Below are 20,913 nucleotides of genomic sequence, written 5' to 3' on the forward strand. Positions count from 1 at the left end.
TACCCTCCTTAAGTCTTCTCCTTTGATTCTAAATGTATAAAAGGAACTGCAAAACTGCCATTGTCTGGGGCATTTTCTCAATCCATTGAGATCTTGCTTTCTGGCATTTCCTCAGTGCAGATAAAACTTTTCTAAAGGTTTGGAAGTCTTTTCGTTGACAAATTCCTGGGATTTGGTTGATCAGGTTTATATGCTGAGAGAAAGAATGACAGTGACAGTGATAGAGACTGTAGTCCAGGTCCTAACGGAACCCCAAGTTCACTTTCTCACCCAGGACACAAGACTTGGAAAAGAGAGAGAGCCTGGATTATGCCTTTAAGTAGAGAAGTCTCACCCATTAGTGAAATGTGGCCCAGTGAAGGTCATGGGCTTTGGCCCATCAAGTAAAAACTTCTCTTTTGAGACAAGTTAGGGAGTTGGTTGCAGTGAGGTTAGCATGGGAACCAGATCCAAGTGCATTCCCTACTCTAAGTAGAACAGTGGTTAAGTCTGCGGCCCCGGGGAGCACAGCTCTACTATCTACTAGCTCTATGGCTTTGGATAAGTTGTTTCACCTCTCTCCTCAGCATTTTCATCCAGGAAATGCGGGTAAAGTGCAGTGGTGATGAGAATTAACTGAGATGAGGCATGTATACAATTCAGTAAATGTTGTTTTTGTTGTTTTGAGCCCTGTCTCCTACCCATACTCTCCTTCATGTTAGCTAGAACCTGAGGAGACCTTGAAGTGCTGGCAGAAGGAATATGAAGAGACTAATTCATAGAACAAGAAACTACAATATTCTGCCAATTTTTCCTCTTAAGAACTTGCCACTTGTCCAAATGCCCTGATTCCACTTTTTCTTTTTTTTTCCAGTTTCATACCCTCAGATGGTCCCAGTGAGCTGGAATCCTGGACGAGGTAGCTGGGACTGCTGGATAAGATTTGGCTCTCAAATATGCTTTTTGCCAGATGTGACTGTGATTTTTGTCTAAATATTCACTCAAACTTAACTATTATTCAGATGAAATTTTCCCTAAGTAGTTGTTTTCTCATTTGGCCTCTTGTGGGACAGAAAATTTAAAAAGACAGATTATTCAAATGCAATATGATTCTACTCACCCAGTCAATTCTAGGCTGAATGCTCTTTCCTTCCCAATCTTTAGAGTTTGTTTTCAATGTGTGCCTCACATATACCAATGAAAAGTAGTTCATAGTGATTACTGATGAGGCATAGAATTTGGTTCTTGTTAGTGTGAAAAATTGGGCTCTTATCAATGGGCAAAAGTAGAGTTGAGAGGCTATATACTATACTTACAAACCCTGATTTATTCTGAATTTTCACCCATATAATGTTTCTTGTGAGACCAGTTGGCAGAGTAGGAAGCTCCGCATGGATAAGTCTGAGATGCAGATGATTCACAAGTTCCTTTACCTGTGTTTTAGCATGGAGTCAGCAATACACTCTTTGGTGATTTCTCTTTCTCTCTGCTCAACTCCCTCTCCCTCCCCTTGCCCCCCCCCCCAACCCCCCATCTATTGCCATCCCTTCCTGGCTAAGCCTAGAAGGAAAACTTGATCCAAGTGAAGGGCACCATCCAGGAACTTATGATACCCATGTTCTAGTTCCAGCTCTGCTGTCCACTAACTCAGAGGTAGTCATCCCTATGGGTCTTAGCTTCCTTATGTATAAAGTAGGCAGGAGGTTGGGGTTGAGGCATCTGGAACTGAAGGAGCTCTAAAGTCTGTGGATTCCACCTTTGCCAGTTTAGGGCCTGGTAGTTCTCGGTAGCTATAACTTGGATAACCCCCAGTGCAGGTAATTTTCTGCAGGGTAACAACATGGACTCTACTGACAGCAGTCTGGCCATTCAAATAAATGCTGGCGCTTTTGGCTGCTTCTCAGAGCCACTGGCCAACATAGAGATAAAGCTGGCTGGAAAAGAGGGTGGCAGTGTTGGAAAGGGCAGTGTCATCACCACACACAGTATCTAGGGGATGCCCATGTCTCCAGAAAGAAGCCACTGAAACCTTTCAGCTGGTGGTGCAATGCAGAGTCAGGCATACCAGGTTTTGAATCTTGACTCGTCACTTACACGAGCTGTGCGACCTTGGGCAAAGCGTTCCTGCCAAGTATCATTTTTCTCCTCCACGGAATGGGGGCAGCAATATATCCATCTTGCAAACTGTTAAGGAGTGAGACACTGCAGAGGCCTAACTACCTACTGATCACAGGTACTCAGAGGTACTTAGCAAATGGTACTAGTGGTGGTGGTGATTATTATCCTGTGCCCTTTACACAGCACAGGAATCTCTCGGTGAACAGTGGGCCCCAGTGTCTGGCTCAGGCATCCTCCCCATGGCTGAGAGGCACTGATTGGCTCCATGCTCAGGCCCAAGCTCCTGGCACAGAGACTCTGCTGATTTGAACGCTGATTAAATTCCCTGACTGAGATGCCTTAGTATCCTAGCCCAGAGCAGGAGGGCCCACATTTAGCACAATCTGGTGGAGCCTAATTAAATTATTTTTCAAAACTGCCCCTTTCAAGGTCTTGTCGCCTTTCCTCACCTCTCTCTAGTTCCTTCTCTCTGGATCCCTGTCAGAGAAGGAAAACAAAAAAGTAGTGTAGAGCTCCTTTTCCTCTCCGTTTCTGCTGAGGAAGTGACTGGGGCTGGCACTGTCAGTTTTCCTTGCAGAAGATGCGGCTAACACAAGTCCTGGCCACTCAAGGTGGCTGCAGCCCCATTCTAGAGGCTAAAGTGTCCGCCCGCCAGGCCGATCCCTGTCTTTTTGTTTTGTTTTGTTTTTTGTGGCAAAGCCGGGCTCACAACTCAAACTTGTCTCTTTCTTTCTCCTTTCCGGACGGTTCGCAAGAGCTTTGCGGGTAAGCTCCGTGAAGTGGCACTTAACGTAGTGTATTTTTCCATTTCCCTGCGTCCACCAGATAAAATAAAATAAAGCAAAAATAAAGCAGGCAGCCCGGAGATTGCGCTGTAGCTATTTTTCAAAAGCTACGATGGGTCACATGACTGCGAGTAACTGACTTAGCGAAGTGGCTGCAACTCGGAGTTTGCTGCAGAGCCGCCCCTCCCGCCTGGGGCGCTGACGTCACGGAAAAGCCCCGTGCGACCGATGGGCTATAAAACGGCGGGGCGGCGGGGCTGCGGGCACCACACGGACGGCGGCTCGGCGGGAGCACCCTGCGCTCCGCGGCCCGGGATCGTGGCGAGCACTCGCGCGCGGACGCACAGATACTCGGATGCCTGTCTGGCCGAGCCAGGTAAATGGGAGCTTATGGAGGCGCCCTCCCGCCGCGGTAGGGTGACTGGGGAGGGAGTGGGCGTTCCCAGCCGCCAAAACTTTCTAAGTTGTGAATGCAGCCCCTGGAACGTACTGTTGGCTCTGTGGTTTTTCCAGGGAGAGGCAGAATTTAAGGGGGAAAGGAAGTCATTTGTTATCAGCAGGATCTTTAGTTCAGTTCTGTAGGAGGGTCACCTCCTTCTAGAGGGCAGCCCTCAGTGATACTTCTTGCTTTTGTGGTTTGGATGAAAGTGTTCCAACAGAAGCGCAGCTAGTAAGATGAAAAAAACCGGGCAGATCATCCCGGCTAGAGGCTGAGGTGTTGGGGTGTGGAGTGTGGGGCAAGCGTGCGAAGGGGTGTGTCTGTGCTCTTCGTACTTGCATGAGTGGATCTTGCTGATTAAAATGAAAATGCTTCTGTATCTCGAGTAGCCTGGCAGAGCAGACCTCTGTGCCAGCGGAGGGAGTCTTGCAAAGGGAAAGCTGTTGCCAGGTTATTGAATGTCGTTTAGGAGAGTCTTTGGCCTTCTGGTTTGCTCCAAGGTGGATATCGAAGTTAAAGTAAGGAACTGTGGGAGAGGACGTGCTTTAATGAGAGTGAAACGTTTTCTTTGCAAATGTGATAGATAGGTCTGAGCCTGAGCAAGCCATTTCCCTGCCAGCACAACAAGGCTTGAGGCTGGGATTTTTAAAATGTAATACCTGTGGGCAAGAGGGCAGAGCTGAGGCATAAACCTTAAACAGAAATTATTTATCCCCTCCAAATAATAGTTTTTTTAAGGTAGTTGGAGAGCATTAGGGCAACTTTACTAAACATGGAAGTTCAGTAAGTGCTTGTCCAGTCCAGCTAGGGGGAGTGATTTCATTGCCACATGTTTCTCACTAAGGCACAAAAGCCTGCTGGATGCTAGCGCAATTAAGAGCCTTGTTTAGACAGGAGCAGCTAAACTGGCTTACTGGTTCCCAGCTGCATTAGCTTGTGGATTTTCAAGCCATCCCTGGAGGCTGTGGTTCCTTCCTGCTGCCTCTGTGCCAGCTCTGAGTGGGGGTCTCAAGGCTTCCTTGAGAATAGGGGAAGCTCCAGGGCAGTGGGCCATGCTAACGGTACTTTTTTTCTTTGCAAATGACAGTCTGCTTGAGGAGCTACTTACTAATTTTGCGTGTGTGTATGTGTGTGTGTGTCTCCAGTTGAAAGCCTGTTGGATTTTGGGACTATTTCATTGATGTTCCTTATGTTAGGAATAGTTGGATCTCGTCCCATTTAAAAGAATATCACTGATGACTGACTGAGATCCCTGAGTTCTTGGTCATGCTTACTACTGCTAACATATTGGCCACTTTGCTCTCCAGGACCCAACGATGACGCTGAATAATGTCACTATGCGCCAGGGCACTGTGGGCATGCAGCCACAGCAGCAGCGTTGGAGCATCCCAGCAGACGGCAGGCATCTGATGGTCCAGAGAGAGCCCTACCAGTACAGCCAGTGCAACCATTACCCTGCTGCCCCAGAGGACCACTGCCGCCAGAGCTGGTCCTCTGACTCCACAGACTCAGTCATCTCCTCTGAGTCTGGGAACTCCTACTACCGGGTGGTGCTCATAGGGGAGCAGGGGGTAGGCAAGTCCACTCTGGCTAACATCTTTGCGGGCGTGCATGACAGCATGGACAGCGACTGCGAGGTGCTGGGAGGTAGGTGGCCCAGCCCCAGCGGGTTTCTGTCCATCAGCAGTGTTCCAGGCAGAAAAAGCAAGCGGGTGGGTCATTTGTCTGCAGAGCTGAGAACTGTGATGATGCATTTTTGGCCCTGGCTGGGGAGCTAGGTCCCCAGAAAAGCCGTGGTACAGGTCTATGGGACAATGAAATAAAAATGCTTATAGATAAAACTCTGGGCCAGGAGGGGAATTTCTTAGATTCCAGCTTTAAAGGGACTGGAGGCACTAATTAAAGATGGCAGAGCTAGCGGGTCAGGCTCCCACCTCTGGCTTTTGCTAACTCTGCCCTGGACCTTTAAGAGCTCAGTGTGGTTGCAGCTTTCTTTCATGGTTATTCCGAAAACCATGAAAAACAATTTGAAAAACAGGTTATCAGTTTATTTCTACCAATATTAGAGGTTTGTGAGGATGTAAGGTAATTTAAAGTCTGTATTTGAAATAGTACAATCTTAAAATTTTTTTTTGAATTATAACAATAAGGATATATATGTCTGTATAGAGTTCTACAGTTTTTCAAGACAATTTTCCCTGTACCATTTCATTTAAAATATTTATTATTTAAGTCCTGCCTATTTCCAGAACTGATTTGAGTGGCATAGCCTCCAAAGTGCATGCATGCCTCAAATGTGTGTAATGCATAGCACTATATTTTGGGATGTGATATGAAGATCCTAATTGTCAATGGTATTCATACTGTGTCTTTCAGCCATGGCTTCCGTCTTAGCATCCATGAACAGTGTGGCTGTATGTCCCTATTCACATATGTGAACAGGGTAACTGTATGTCCCTATTTGCTTACATGGCCAAGGTGGTTGCATATACCTATTTGCAGCTGTAGAAATGAAGAAAGAACCTTCCAGAGTTTGTCCAGATGGCATGGTCTGTACTCTCAGCTGTGACGCACAGCTGAACCCTTCAGTTCTGCCCTATACTTGTTGCGTAGGAATCTTGCTCCATCCCTAGTACTGTGTCTCCACTTCCACTAAATGTTTATTCTTCTCGACTGTCTCCATTGTTAGGGAAGTCACTGCTTCCTAGGGCAAGCTCCTGAGAGGGGCTCTAAATGATGATTAATTAGAACGTTGATTTCTCCTGCTGGAGTCTCAGGGACAATAGCTAAACAAGAGTCAGGGGAGTGATAGGGTCAGTATTGTGCACTTGCTTTATTTTCTTTCTCTGTGAAGGCTGGTGGATGACTGTGGCTATAGGAGGAAGAGTAACTGACATCGGGAGTGCACATTTGCAGTGGGAGAGGCACTGTATTTGGTGTCCTATATTCGCTACTGTTTATTTTAGCCCTCAAAATTTTGTGCTCATGTGAGCCAACAGTCTCCAGGATACCAACTGGGTTCACTGGGGTTAGAATGTGTGGTTTTTAAATCTTAGTTTGGTGATGTCCTCATTCTACAGCTGATGGAGAACCAGGCACTGTGCTAAGTACTTCCCATAAGCATTTTTGATAATGCTTATAAAAGTGGAGCCAATTTGGTACTTATTATAACTGTTTTATAGGTGAAAAAATGGAAGCTTAGGACGTCAGGTCACCTTACTAGGGTGAAAAAGCTAGTCCATGGTATGGCCAAGATTCAAACTGAGTTGTTATTGAGCCCAAATCCTGTGTTCCTTCACTATACTCTGCAGCCCTTGGATTTAGCTTCCAAATGTTATTAAGTACGACAGCATTTTGCCTGGCTCTGTGGTCCCGGGTGATGATTAAGGTCCAACATACCCCCTTAGGAAGCTGCTAAGTATCAGTGGCTGTAATTAAGAGCAGGGTAAAATTCGTGAATATCTTAAGAAGCAACTATTAAGTGCTTTGGGGATTGACATAAGGAAGAGATTAACTGAAAGTTTGTTGTTTTTTTAAGAGGGAGAAATTGTAAAAGTTAGTAGATAGCAGATTTTTAAAAATGTTTGTCAATTAGAGTGGAATGGTATTTATGTAGAGGGCAGTATTCCCATAGACACAGAGGGTTAAAAAATCCAACTCATGCCAGGACTTTGGAAGGCAGGCTTCTATATTTGGGAAACCTTTTTGTTTAGTGGGGGGAGGGGGAGACCCCTTTCCTTATCTCTTCAAATAGAGAATCTTTTTTCCTCCTTTTCATTGGGATGCTGCTGGTTAAAATTATACAGGTTTCAGGTGTACAATTCCACAACACATCATCTGTACATTGTATTGTGTGTTCTCCACTCTAAGACAAGTCTCCCTCCATCACCATTTATCTCCCATACCCTCCTCCGCCTCCCTCTACTCCCCTCCCCCTGGCAATCACCATACTGCTGTCCGAGTTCATGTGTTTTTTTCCAAACAGAGAATCTTTGACAACAAGAAGCTTCTCAGGTGACCTATCTAATGTGTCCTATTTGAGTAACTTCTTTTCTGTCATACAGGATTACTTACATCCCTTATCTGTTGGAATCACTAGTCGGCTTTATGTTTCCCAAGAGGAGGATTTTGCAAGGCACACCCCTACGCTGTTCTTTTTTCAGCATTAACCTTAAGAAAAAAAATCTACACAATACTCTCATCACTATTTCTCCTAATAAAGATAGATGTTGTACAGATATATTGCAATAATGTTATGACTGTGTACACATTTAATGCCATTCATTTATTTATTCACTCATCCAGTCATTCATTTCCACACAGTCGCTGAACATATACCAGAGCACTTGGTGAAGCACTGCGGGACACGTAGGTCATGGGCCGTCTTCCCTAATGTTGCTGACAGTTTCTGCAATGGAGATCAGATACACACCAACCATAACTCAAGATAGGATATGATAAGTGTCTTGAAAGAGGTACAAGGACAGTGCTGTGGGAATTCAGAGGAGAAAAGATTACTGCTGGCTATGGAAATCAGAAAAGGGTTCATGGAAGAGGTGGTCTCTGATCTGGATCCTAAAAACAGCTGGAATGTGGAAATTTTCAGATAGGTGGGAAGGCATTACACACGCACACAGAAAGTACCTGAATGAGCCCTGGACTCACGGTCTAATGATGTGGGCTTGGATCCTAGCTTCCACAATGAATTAGCCAGGTGCTCTGGGACAAGATATGCTCCTCAGGCTTCCTCATTAGTAAAATAGGGACAAATCCTACTTCATAGGTACTAAGAGGATTAAAGGAGGTAACATCTTAAGCATGTAGCATGGTGCCTGGCACATAGCCAGTATGAAATGAACCTTAGAGCTGATTCTGAATCTACCATATCCTTTCCCTGGGCCTATCTTTCCCCATCCACTTTGGTCACTCTTAGCCTGTGAGGAGACGTGAGCCGCTAAAGGAGAGGATAGTATTCTTAGAGCAGGTGTTCCTTCCAGAGTCCCTTGGGATCCCTTGGGATCCCTTGGGCTGTGAGAGGTAAAAGCAGTTGAGAGCTTTGGGGGAGAGGGATGCTGGAGCCTCAGGACCTTTGAGGGGCTGCAGGATCCAGTTTGAGAATCCTGTGCATGAGCCGGAGAGCACTTGAGCGAGTCTTGGGCAGGAGAGTCCTCCAAGGACAATGGGGTTCACTTGAGGAAAGACAAATTGAGGTGCCCCAGCCCGGGGAGAGTGGCTATTGCCCCCAATTGCCCAGTCACAGAAACTTCGTCCCAACCCATCAGTTTGACCTCTCTTGATACACAGAGTATGAGCACACACCCTCAGCTTCCATGGAGAGCATTGGAGAAATAAGAACGTCCCCCGACCCACGTTACTGAAGAGCCTTAGCCACAATGGGCTTCAACCCTTTCTCCCCACACCTTAACCTAGGGCAGATTTCAAAGGACTCTTCTAGAATATCATATTCTTTGATTTTCCCTCTCCTCACCTGATTAGCACTTGGAAAAGCTAAAAGGTGAGGGATGAGGGAGGAAGAGAACCTAGAGCTTGGCAGGTTAGTGAGCAGGTTGTCAAGCAGAATGCTTCTGTGTTTGAAGTCTCCTTCAGGTGCCTAGCTGGAGGCAGTATTTAAATCGGGCATGGGGCATAGGCACAAAGTAGGGTGGAGCTATATCTATTGTTTTTGGCTCCAGAGTTTCCAAACAATCATTTTCAGGCAGTGGGAAGTCCAGACTGAATGCTCTGGTCAGATACCTTCCAGAACAGCAAAGCAGTTTGGCTCTACCTTTACAGCTGTAATCCTTAGTCCATTTTTTTCCCCCTCAATTTGTTCTGATATCCCTTAAACCAAGAGATGGTTTGCATGCATTTTCCCTTAGCTGTAGGAATACAGTATGTTTTTATTTCAACTACTAGGGATTCAAGGGAGTTCCTTGTACCTGCTTTTGAGTGGTGGGCTGAGGGCAGAGAAAGTGCTTTGGTGAGTTTTCTGGGTGCAGGGAGAGGTTTTAGAGAAAGCACCCCATCTCCCCATCTTTGCTGCTCAGGCTCTGAGTTATACAGCTGTTTGGTTATATAGATTCACCTGTTGGGGTCCTGAGACTCTACTCTCCAGGAAGGAAATCCTATTAGTGCTTAGCATTGTGGAAAGCATAGGTGATGGATGGGCGTGATGGGTGGGATGGGCGGAACCGATGTTTAACGGCCCAGTGGGAAGCAGTGACCACTGATGAGGAGAATGACCCCTAAAGGAGGTAGGGAAACTGACCGACAGAACCATGCCTGGTTTTCTTCTCATTCGTCCACATTTTCCTTCCCCTTTCCTGATTCTAGTTCCTAGATTAAGAAACAGTAAACCAGGAGCATTGCTTTTTAGAACCACTCACTATAATAACAAGAAGAAATGTCCTGGTTTGCCAGTGTACAGTATTCCCTCACTTATTGTGGGTATTACGTTTTAGATGCACCCCCCCTGCACCCCGCGATAGGTGAAAATCTGTGAAGTAGGAACCTTACATTTATTTTAGTATTTATATATATTTTAAGGCTTTATAAACCCTTCCCATACACTTAAAAACCATTCCCAGTCCCTTATTAACCTTTCCCACTCCCTTATTAACCGTTTCCACACTTTTATAAATACTACGTATGTTCTTAAACATATTCTACACTGTAACTTTAACATGTGTATACAGTACTGCAAAATCCCGCGATACATAATTAAATATAATATTTTTTAAAATCCCGCGATACAGTGAAGCTCCGATAGAGAGAGGGACAACTGTAGTGTTTTTAAGCTAGGATTTACCTACAGCAGGAGTATTGCAATAGCCACCTGTTGGCATCTGAAGAAGTGATGATAACAGCTAGCATGTACTGCATTTCTTCTTTGTGTGCAGTCACACGGCCCTAAGGTGTGGATACTTTTATCAGTCTCATGTCACAGCTGAAGACCCAGAGTGTTTAAGTAAGTGGTCCAGACCACGTAGTTAATAGGGGATGGCACTCAGATTCTAATTTAGGTTTGCTTGTACTCACAGCCACAATGTTATATTTATAATTCATTCATTTATTCCTTTGATAAGTATTTACTGAGCACTTGCAAAATACCAGGCACCGTCCTGAGTGCTGGGGATTATAGCAGTAAACAGCACAGATGCAAATCTATGCCTTAACATTCTGGGAGAGAGGGGGGCATAAAATAATAAGTAAGTTAAATGGACTTCATGTTAAATAGAGATGAGCACAATAAGAAAAATAAAACAGGGGAGTAAGGAATATTAGTAGAGAAGAGGTTTTGCAATTTTAAATAGATGGTCAGGGAATACCCCATCCAGAAGGAGGTAAGGAAACAAGTCTTTGGATATTTGAGGGAACAGATTCCAGGCAAAAAGAAGAGGAAGAAAAATGGCCAAAAAAAAAAATCATTATAAAAATTACAAGTTTCAAATGATAAAATTCAAAATAGGAAACCTCATTGTGAAAATAGAGTGGGATGGGCTCAATTTTGGAGTTGATGGGACTCTTGCAAAAATTCTGGTTAATTCAGTTCCCTGCCCCACTGATTTTTCTGGGCTGAAGCCTCTCCGGCCCACTGTACTGTGTGCACCCCTCGTCTACACTCAGCCTGGGCTTAAGTGTAGAAAGGAAAAGTTTCCATCACCAAGTAGAGCTGAAGGTTGCACTGTACTTAAGATAGAAAAACAAGCCTGTTTATTCCGAGGGAGCCATCTTTTTTAAGGAGGGAAACTAACCAAATCAAGGATAGTCTCAAGATTTTTTTACTGCATGTCTCAAAAGAAGGAAATGTCTTTGAGCTCAAAGCTTCTGAAATTGCCAGTGAATGTTCAGTAATCACGCCACTGAAAGGTATAGTGGATTTCCATGTAAAGCTTATCAACGGGGCTCACAGTTCCACTGGCCAGTCAGTGTTTTCTTATGGCATTGGAGCTTGAATCTGAGTCAAAAGCTCTAGCATGAGTTTATACTCAATGGTTTTCCTATATAAAGTGTCCAGGAATGATGAAAACGAATGCCTTTCACTGCAAGTGGTTTAGTGATACATATTCGGGGAACTTAGGCATTCTGCTTATAAGTACTAGAGGAATATACATAGAATATTGTTCAAGGTGATAAATTATAATCTGCCTTTATGAATGGGCATTTACATAATTAATTATGTATTTAGTATATTTATTGTTTAGCATATTTTTTACATGATCCTCTTGTATAAGAGTGTTACTATTTGACTCCAATATCACTGTTCTTTCTTTTCTAGAAGACACATATGAGCGAACACTGATTGTTGATGGGGAAAGTGCAACGATTATACTCCTGGACATGTGGGAAAATAAGGTATGAGGAGCCTGGAGCTCTCTGTAAATTCCTTCAGGGTTTGCCTTCCATTAGGTTATTGGGTATGAGGGTGACCTTGCCCTTCTTGGTGTTCCAGATGAGGCAGGCTAATTTCTTGATTAAAAGCTTTACCTTCTAAAGTATGAGACTGTTCTAAGGAACAGACCATTCACAAATGAGCTTTTAATAATAAGCAAGTTGCAGTGATTTGCCCCTAGTTCTATTCAAAAATACAAATAGTATATGTGTTTTAAGGAAAGTGCCAACAAGTATGAATGGTAATTTTAAACTATATAAAACCACATTATATGAAGTTGACAGCCTCAATCCTAGCCTTCTCAACATTTGCTTTTTAAAAATTTTGGGTTTCTGTGAATATACTCATATGCTAGACTTTCTGTTTGTTGAGAACTCTCCTATCCTCACGGAGGATTGTTAATTATATCACTTGGGAAAGACAAAAGGGAGTTTTATTGAAGTCAGAAAAGGCACATTTTTGGTAGCTTCAATAAAAATGGAAATAATGTTTGATAGAGTCATTGTCTAATTTATCAACTCAAGCTGTAGGAAGAATTGGACAGCAGAACCTTTTTTGGCATAAGTACTTTATAGGCCAGCAGTCTCTACAGCCACCAGACATCTTGCAGACATGAAAGACCAATGCATTTTAGGAGTTGGAATAAGTTTTCTTTCTCATATCAGCGAGGGTACTTTTGGATACACGTATTATTCCTTTGCAAGCTGATGCTTCATTTACCAGGCCAACCTGCCCTCATGGAAGACCTTCTCATTTCATTAGGGGGAGAACGAGTGGCTCCAAGACCACTGCATGCAAGTTGGGGACGCCTACCTCATTGTCTACTCTATCACAGACCGAGCCAGCTTTGAGAAGGCCTCTGAGCTGCGAATCCAGCTCCGCAGGGCCCGGCAGACGGAGGACATTCCTATAATTTTGGTTGGCAACAAAAGTGACCTGGTGCGGTGCCGGGAAGTGTCTATTTCAGGTAAGGGAGTGGTGCCATTATTACCTAGAAACAATCTCCAGGTCACCTGCATTTTCTCTCAGCTATTCTTCCCTTCCTCTTTCATGAAGTTGGAATTACGGACTCATTCGAACACTCTGTGGAGTTTTATGCATACTCTAAAACTCCTACATTCCCAGCTGATCACCTCTGCTGGCTGCTGCTCCCTTGTTCATCTGGTCTACCTGCAGGATTCTAATCACCCCACACTGGAGGGTTTCCCTACAATTCCTTTAGGGAAGATACCACACTCAGAGGTTTACTGGCAGTCTCAAACCTTGTCTCCTGGGCTCCTTTCTATTTTTCAGGGAGATCTCAAGGGTTCAGAGAATTAGAAATAGCATCTTCATGCAACAATGATGGGAAATCTGATTTAGGGGAACTGCGAGAAAGAGTTTCATTAAGGATAAGAATTCTACTCAGGCTGTTCCTACCCTTTACTTCCTAAATTTCAGTTAAGACATCTTTTACTGGGTGTGGTACAGTGGTTAAAATACAATGCTGCATTGCCAGGCTCTGCTCAAGGGAAAAGAAGTCTATGAAAGGCTTAATGGACACAACTTGTTTGGGAATGTCTTACTCTGAGGGAATGATTGTCTACAGTAATCATTTTTTTTCAAACCAGACTTTAGACGTATGGTCACTAAACACAATGGAGCATTTAGCATTGTGACTGTTCCAGAAAAGCTTGTTTGTGTAGTTACTTGGTTGTAACTGTTATTGTATATTTGTGATTCCTCAAAAATTAAAAAAAAATAACTCTTCAAAACTTCAAAAAGATTTTATTTTTAAGAGAGACATCCATGTAGTAGGATTCTTATTTTCAGTTGAGGAAACTGAACCAGGAGGAAGGGTTAAGAATATGAGCTTGAGAATGAAGCAGGCCTACATCCGCATGTGCCACTCATAGGCTGTGTGAATGCCTCGGGTTTTCAAAAGACCGCCCTTCCCCCAGTTTCTTTATCTGTCTGAGAAAGATACTGTATTTTTCAAGATTGTGATCATTAAGAAATATTTACAAAGTGGTTCTCTAGCACACAGTAAGTGCAGTAAATTAAGGCTATGGTTTTTACTGTTATAATAAATACTACTATTTTGATAAATGGGACCTTCATACATTGAATTTGGTGGACCAGGTCTAAAGCCTACCTCTCCTCTTCCAGGCATCTTCCTGTGAGATTCTTCGCTTTTGTTTATTACGTTTGTGCCTGTGGAGGACATAGGTCACAGGGGCCTCCCATACTCATTGCATGTGTGACTGACTTAGAGTTACAGTGAGGACCATTTAAAAGCATGAATCCTTCAGCTTGGCTTTGTGCTACGTGGGATCACACTCTGCAGCCCCCCTAACTTTCTTCTTTTTCCCTCCTCCCTACCCCAGAAGGGAGAGCGTGTGCGGTGGTGTTCGACTGCAAGTTCATTGAGACCTCCGCGGCTGTGCAGCACAACGTGAAGGAGCTGTTTGAGGGCATCGTGCGACAGGTCCGCCTTCGGCGGGACAGTAAGGAGAAGAACGAGCGGCGACTGGCCTACCAGAAGAGGAGGGAGAGCATCCCCAGGAAAGCCAGGCGCTTTTGGGGGAAGATTGTGGCTAAAAACAACAAGAATATGGCCTTCAAGCTCAAATCCAAATCCTGCCATGACCTCTCTGTGCTTTAGGCACCCAGAGTCACCCAGATGTCCCCCTGATGGACATCACTGAAGGCCCTTGGGACCGATAATCTATATTAGATTGGATCGTTAAATATTGTTAGATGTGGCTTCCCTTAGTGCAGCTGGGAATTAACGTATTAATTAGCCTTACAGGCAACAAAATGCGTGGGAAATGAAAGATCTTTGTAAAGAGTCAGTATTTACAGGAAAAGCCAGACCTTGCTACTTGAACACCTAAGACTCATTAGAGTATGTGTTTGGTGTTCACATGTGTCTCCTCTTTCCTTTGGATAGTAGAGAGTTGAAGCTATAAAAGAATGCCTAAAGAACTTTCCATTATTAAAATTTTCCCCAGTGTTTTGATATGTAAATTTGAGACCAGTGGGTCATAAACAAATATAGGAACATGCCAAAGGGTTTATTCAAAGGAGGGAGAACTTCTTCCTCTGTACCTGGAGCAAGGACTGTGGAATTGGGCTCATCCTGACTATTATTGCTACATCAAGCTGTGAAAAGAAATGATGGACCTTGCTGGAAACTAAAGCTTGCAAACTGTTTTTGTTCAGTGCCCACAGCAGGGGCTCCAAAAATCTGTAGAATTGGGAACTGATACATGTACTACTATGGGTTTCAAAAATTATATCTTCTGTATCTTATAATTTTTTATTCAGGGGAATTTATTTTGATCAGATTCAACTTAGTTAAACCACCTTTTATGTTTCATTCTTTTTACAGTCATAGGGCCATGATAAAAATATTTTTAACATCTGGATTATTGATAATCTGGAGTGTAAAATGCCAAAACTAAATATAATCAAAGTTGTGCATTTTTATAAAACACAAAACATAAATACTCCCAGTACTTTGAGTTGACCCTTGTATATCACAGCTATGCTCTATTTATTATTATTTTGCAAAACAGTAACCATTTTAACGTTTTATAAAGCATATTTATGACATGTTTCTTAATAAGAAGTGTCCATTTTATTATCATTTTCTATCTTTTTCAGAATATACAAGTTTTTACCTATATGTCTTATAATAAAAGAAATAAAATCTTTGAAAAAAGGTATTCTTAAATGTTTTCCCTCCCCAACCAAGATGATTATGAACATATATTTTGATATAGCTTTTAGAATAAGCACATTCTAAAGAAATAAACCTACTGTTGTGTTTCTTCTTTTCATTAGAAACAGGCCAGTCTTTAACTGTTTTAAAGAGTATCCCTGACATCTCTCCTTTTGGAACCATGAGTCATAGTAATGCAAGGTTATTTTTGGCTGATGCAGTTGGGAAGTGTTGGGGGTCATCTAAATACCAAGTTACAGTAAAAGCCAGATTGATATTTTTTTACTTTGGTCTGGCAGATTCCTGGCTGGACAGATGGGCCTTGCTTTGCTCCCTGAAGGCTCATGATCCTCAGCTTGACTAACGCATTAGAGGGAATTATAAAGGATTAGGAGGAAAAAAAAAAAAAAGAAACATGATTTTCAGCCTGAGATCTAGCCAGGCAAGGCTTCAACCAAATCACCATCTCTGATATTATTATGGCTTGACATTAATCACGTGACATCTGTCCAGTGGTGGTGTGTAACCCACTTGCTGGAATGGAATTTGCTCATGTTCCCTTTTTACATCTGGCTCTTACACATTCCTTCTCACACTCTCACCTCCTTATCTTCCTGAGTTTGTTATCAGACACACTAAACACTAATAATGACAATCATGGGGCCTTGCGTATTACTAAAGTGACACAGGTTTAAAAGATGTCTGCTCGGCTTTATTGGCCCTTTCCCCTTTTCCCAGGCTGGGAGCAAGGGTCCCCATCCTTGTGCACTTTACATCTTTGAATTGCTCAGGAAATGGTACAGGAAAGTGATGAGTAATGATTCAGGTTACACAGGCCTGGGGTAGGTCTTGGCTGGGCCAATTAACATAAGTGTATCTTTGGAGTAAAGATTAAACCTTTCTGGCCATCAGTTTTCTCATCCACAAAATGGGGTTGCTAATAACACCTATCTTTTAATCTGTCTGAAAGAGGTCAAGAGATGTCAGCTTTCTTTGTTGCCTGTCTTCCATTGTGCATAAATTTAGAGTCTGCCTCCCTCAATTGGAATGGAAGTCCTTAAAATCAAGGACCACTACTTTCTCTTTTTGTTTCTCTACTCTCTTTTTGGTGCAGTGCATCTAATGGGGCTTTCATAGTGTCCATCTTGAATAGAGTCTCTCCATGGGTCCACAAGGTTGGTGGGCCATTTTACAGCAAGCATATCAAAGAAGTTTGTTCCAATGTTAAATGTCTGAGTCAGGACTGGAGTCTAGATGTGGCTCTGAGTCATTTGCATATTCAGTATACAAAACTGTTTCCTGTAGACAGCCCTTTTAATCCCATGTATTCCCACACACACTACCCACACATACCACAGCACATAAAAATCACAGGCGTATCGCAACAACCTTCCACACAGCACACATATACAACATACACATAATAAACATAGCACATATACATCCCACATCAAGTACCTCCCCACAGACACCCTAAACATACACATTCTTTATACTGTTCTCCGTTTTCACAGTTTTGACCTTCCTCCTCACTTATTTCAGACCTTCCCAGTCGATGGCCAACAGCTCCCACGCCTCCCAAGCTTAAGGACAAGTTCAGGATTGCTGCAGAATGCTTCCTCAGCTTGAGACAGGGCAGAACAATGCAGGTTGCATCACAACCTGAGAGGCTTTTTGGTTAAGAGCTGCAGTTCTGGAGTCAGACAGACCTGGGTTTCAATCTGGTTTCATCACCTACTAGATGTGTAACCAAGAGTAACTTTCTTATCTTCTAGCCTCAGTTTCCCCAACTGTGACATGGTAATAACAATAATGCCTACTTCACAGGGGTGTGGTGAGGATAATGTGAGACCTGCAAAAGTAAGTTATCCCAGGTGAATGCTGACCACTTCCCTAATGCGGCATTCATGACTTTGTTTACTCATGCATTCTTCAGACCTTATCGGGCATCCAAGCACCATTGGGTACTGGGTACATAATGATAAGTAAGATACTGTTCTGATCCTTGGAGCCCTTGAGAATAGTACATTTGACTGTTCTGGAAAGCCAGAGAAGGTGGTACTGGATATAGGAAAAAAATGAAAAAGAAAAACTCTGGGAGAATTGTACCTAAAAGAAACTGGATTTGCTGCCATTAGATAAAATTCAAATGAAGGAAAAATTGTCTTTAAAGTGATTGAATTTAATGTAGAAAAGTAAATTGGGCTATTTTTAAAATATTCCATTTTGGGAAAGCGGAGCATGGGGGAAAGTTTGGTTCTTACACATCCTAGATTTTGGCTTACTAATTCATGAACTTTTCAATACAAGGAAAGAGACAGGTGATTATCAAGTCACTTGGCTAAATTTTTGGAACCGCTGCTTGTGCAAAGTGCTCTGAAGAATGCATGGTGGGAGAAGGCAGTTTTGCCATTAAGAGTCTTATGATATAATTATGATATAGTTAGCTTACCACTAGTTGTGATACAGTAGTGGCAAGTGGGCACTGTGGTAACTAATAACTGCACAAAACCTAGAATATGATGTAGAAGATATGAAGGGCCAGCAGAGACATGTGAAGTAAAGCAGTTGGAACTTGGGCAGGAGAAAGAAATTCTTGCTTGACTCATGTAATCATGGTGTTTCCTTGGAGGAAGTGGCATTGAGCAGGATCTTGGAGACCATTCAAGATTTCCACAGGTAGGGTTAGTTGAAGGAAAGCAAAAGGGAAAGGGAAAATAACATGAGCAAGGGCAGAGAGGCAGGAAAGAGAAAAATCTGTTTAGAAAACTGAGAGAAGTCCAATCTGGCCAGGATTTTCCGGGAGGTGGTTAAGTAAAGTGAAACGTGTGAAGCTTAGAATCAGATAGACGTAGTTTCAAATTCTTATTGGGTGTAGTAAGTGGAATTGTGCCCCCACCCCAAAATTCATGTCTACATCAAAATGTGACCTTAATTTGGAAATAAGGTCTTTGTAGATGTGATTAGTTAGGGATCCCAAGATGAAATCATCCTGGGCTTAGTGTGGACCCTAAATCCAATGAGCTGTGCCTTTATAAGATAATGGGGGAGAGAGAGAGAGAGAGAGAGAGAGACTTGGACACAGAGGAGACACATGGGGGAAAAAAGTGCAGAGACGGAGGCAAAGATTGGAGTGATCCAGCTGCCATCCCAGGACCACCTGGGACAACCAGGGCCATCAGCAGCTGAAGACTTACTTCCAAGGGAGTATAGCTTGTTGAGAGCGATTTTAGATTTCTAGCCTCCAGAACTGCAAGAGAATACATTTCGGTTCTTTTAAGCCACCAAGTTAATGGTAACATCAGGAGCCCTAGAAAATGAAATACATCAGGTTATTAAGGGCAAGTTACTTAGCCTCTATAAGCCTCAATTTCTTTATCTGAAAAACAAGGATAATATCCATCTCAAAGGATTATATTGAGGATTAAATGTAAAACGCTTAATTTATTCTAGGAGATGGAGAGTGAGTAAACCAGAAAATAAGTTGGACAGCAGCTGCTGAATACGGCAATTTGCAGGCTGAGAGGGTTGGATTTGCTTAGGAGGTCTCAGATAGTTCCAAACAGAGGTGTGACAAAGGAAGTGCTGCTACTTCAGGACATCGCCCAGGAGAGCTGATCCGGCAGGAACTGGAAGGTATGAGACACACACACACACACACACACACACACACACACACACACACACACACTCGCTATGAGAAGACCAGCGGAGAAGCCATCAGAACACCTAGCCTGGAGTGCTGGGTAACACACTCCAGGCAGAGGGAAGGAGGTCGACAATGGAGGAACCTCCCCTCAGGAAGTCCATTTGATGTGTCACTGACTTACAGAGTGCCTATATCTGACAGTGTTCAAAGTTCTGTACAGGGAGAATTCACAAAGCAATGTGGCCTGAAGATTCAACAGCCAGACAGTGCAAATCACAGAGAGCGAGAGGAAAGCAGAAGGGTGCTCAGACCCAAGTGTTAGCCAGGGCCCTAGTAACAAGATTGCACTAAGGTGAGTGTGTGACTGCGTAGAAAACAGCCACAAAACAGCAAGGAACCCTAACCATTAGTCATTGTCAGTCTAACTCCTGGGGAAATAAGGAAGTTGGTATTACATGCCTGCTTTTCCTGTAACGTGGCTAGGGAAAAATGTGTGCAAACCAAGGACTTGCAGTTTTTAGCAAAGAAATACTGTTGTCTGCACAGGTGTCTCTGCATGTGTGTGCATATGCATCCATGTGTGCATGCATGCAAGTGCCTGCATGTGTGTGTGCATGTGTGTTGGGGAGGGTTAGACCTGGGAAAGAGAGGGCTTCCAGTTAAAGGAAAAGTAGAGTACTGCAGGGCAACAGCAGACCCTCCATATCACCCTGCCCAGGCTCTGTAGCTTCAGTTTCACTTGAGAGGACACTCCAGCGTCATCGCAAGATGTCGACTCAACATGGGAGGAGACAGATACCGGTTATAAGCTCATCCAATTGGCGAAGGAAACGAGCGCCAGGGGTCTCCTCTGACGGTGGGAGAGGTCATCGCACCTCACTGGACAGCTACCGTCTCGCCATGGCTCGCCTGCCCCACTGGGTGCGTGGGGATCAGAGAGGCACCTCTCGAAAAGTGGGCCACAAAACACCCGCACCAGTTAATTCCAAGCAAACAACAAGAAAGAAGCCTCCGGCTCTTCGCCTCGCTAGCTGGAACATCAGGACCATGTGCCCCGGACTTACTGCAGACCTTCCGTGGATCAAGGGTGCCAGGAAAACCGCTGTCATCGATAGGGAACTGGCACGACTAAACATCGACATTGCGGCTCTACAGGAGACCCGGTTGGCCGACAACGGAACTATCAGAGAAACCAACCAACTACACCTTCTACTGGCAAGGGAAGTCTCCGGACCAACCAAGACAGCACGGTGTTGGGTTCGCTGTGAAGAACACGCTTGTTAACTCCATAGAGCCACCCACAGGAGGCACAGAGAGATTACTTACCCTCCGATTGTCAACAACTTTCGGCCCAGTCAGCATTCTTAGCGCGTATGCCCCAACCCTCTGCGCCACCACCGAAGAGAAAGAACAGTTCTACCATGCACTGGACGAAGCGTTATCCAAGATTCCCAGAAGTAACGCTCTCTATCTCCTTGGAGACTTCAACGCAAGAGTAGGAGCCGACCACATGGCCTGGCCCACCTGCCTTGGAAACTTTGGGAGAGGAAAGATCAATGAGAATGGTCAGCGACTGCTTGAGCTTTTGTGTCACCACGGCCTGTGCGTGACAAACACATTCTTCAAGTGCAAAGAGATCCACCAGGTGTCATGGAGGCACCCCCGCTCCCGCCATTGGCACCAGCTTGACCTCGTCATCACCAGAAGAACGGATATTGGCAGCACCCTCCTCACCCGCAGCTACCACAGTGCAGACTGCGACACGGACCATGCCCTCGTGGTAAGCAAGGTGCGCATAATGCCGAAGAGGTTGCACCACTCCACGATGAAGGGTTGCCCACGCAT

The 20,913-nt window shown here is 44.0% G+C and overlaps 1 protein-coding gene across 1 annotated transcript; it reads left to right on the forward strand.

The window, feature by feature from the left end:
* The first annotated feature begins 3,089 nt into the window (after window positions 1-3,089).
* GEM (GTP binding protein overexpressed in skeletal muscle) lies at window positions 3,090-15,320 on the forward strand. Its single transcript, XM_090283562.1, has 5 exons — window positions 3,090-3,258; window positions 4,629-4,968; window positions 11,600-11,676; window positions 12,476-12,680; window positions 14,080-15,320. The coding sequence occupies exons 1-5, from the start codon at window positions 3,238-3,240 to the stop codon at window positions 14,355-14,357; spliced, it is 921 nt and encodes a 306-aa protein (XP_090139688.1). The 5' UTR covers window positions 3,090-3,237; the 3' UTR covers window positions 14,358-15,320.
* The last annotated feature ends 5,593 nt before the right edge of the window (window positions 15,321-20,913 follow it).

Source organism: Furipterus horrens, unplaced genomic scaffold, assembly GCF_987537825.1.
Source record: "Furipterus horrens unplaced genomic scaffold, mFurHor1.1.pri manual_scaffold_7, whole genome shotgun sequence".
Taxonomy (NCBI): Eukaryota; Metazoa; Chordata; class Mammalia; order Chiroptera; family Furipteridae; genus Furipterus; species Furipterus horrens.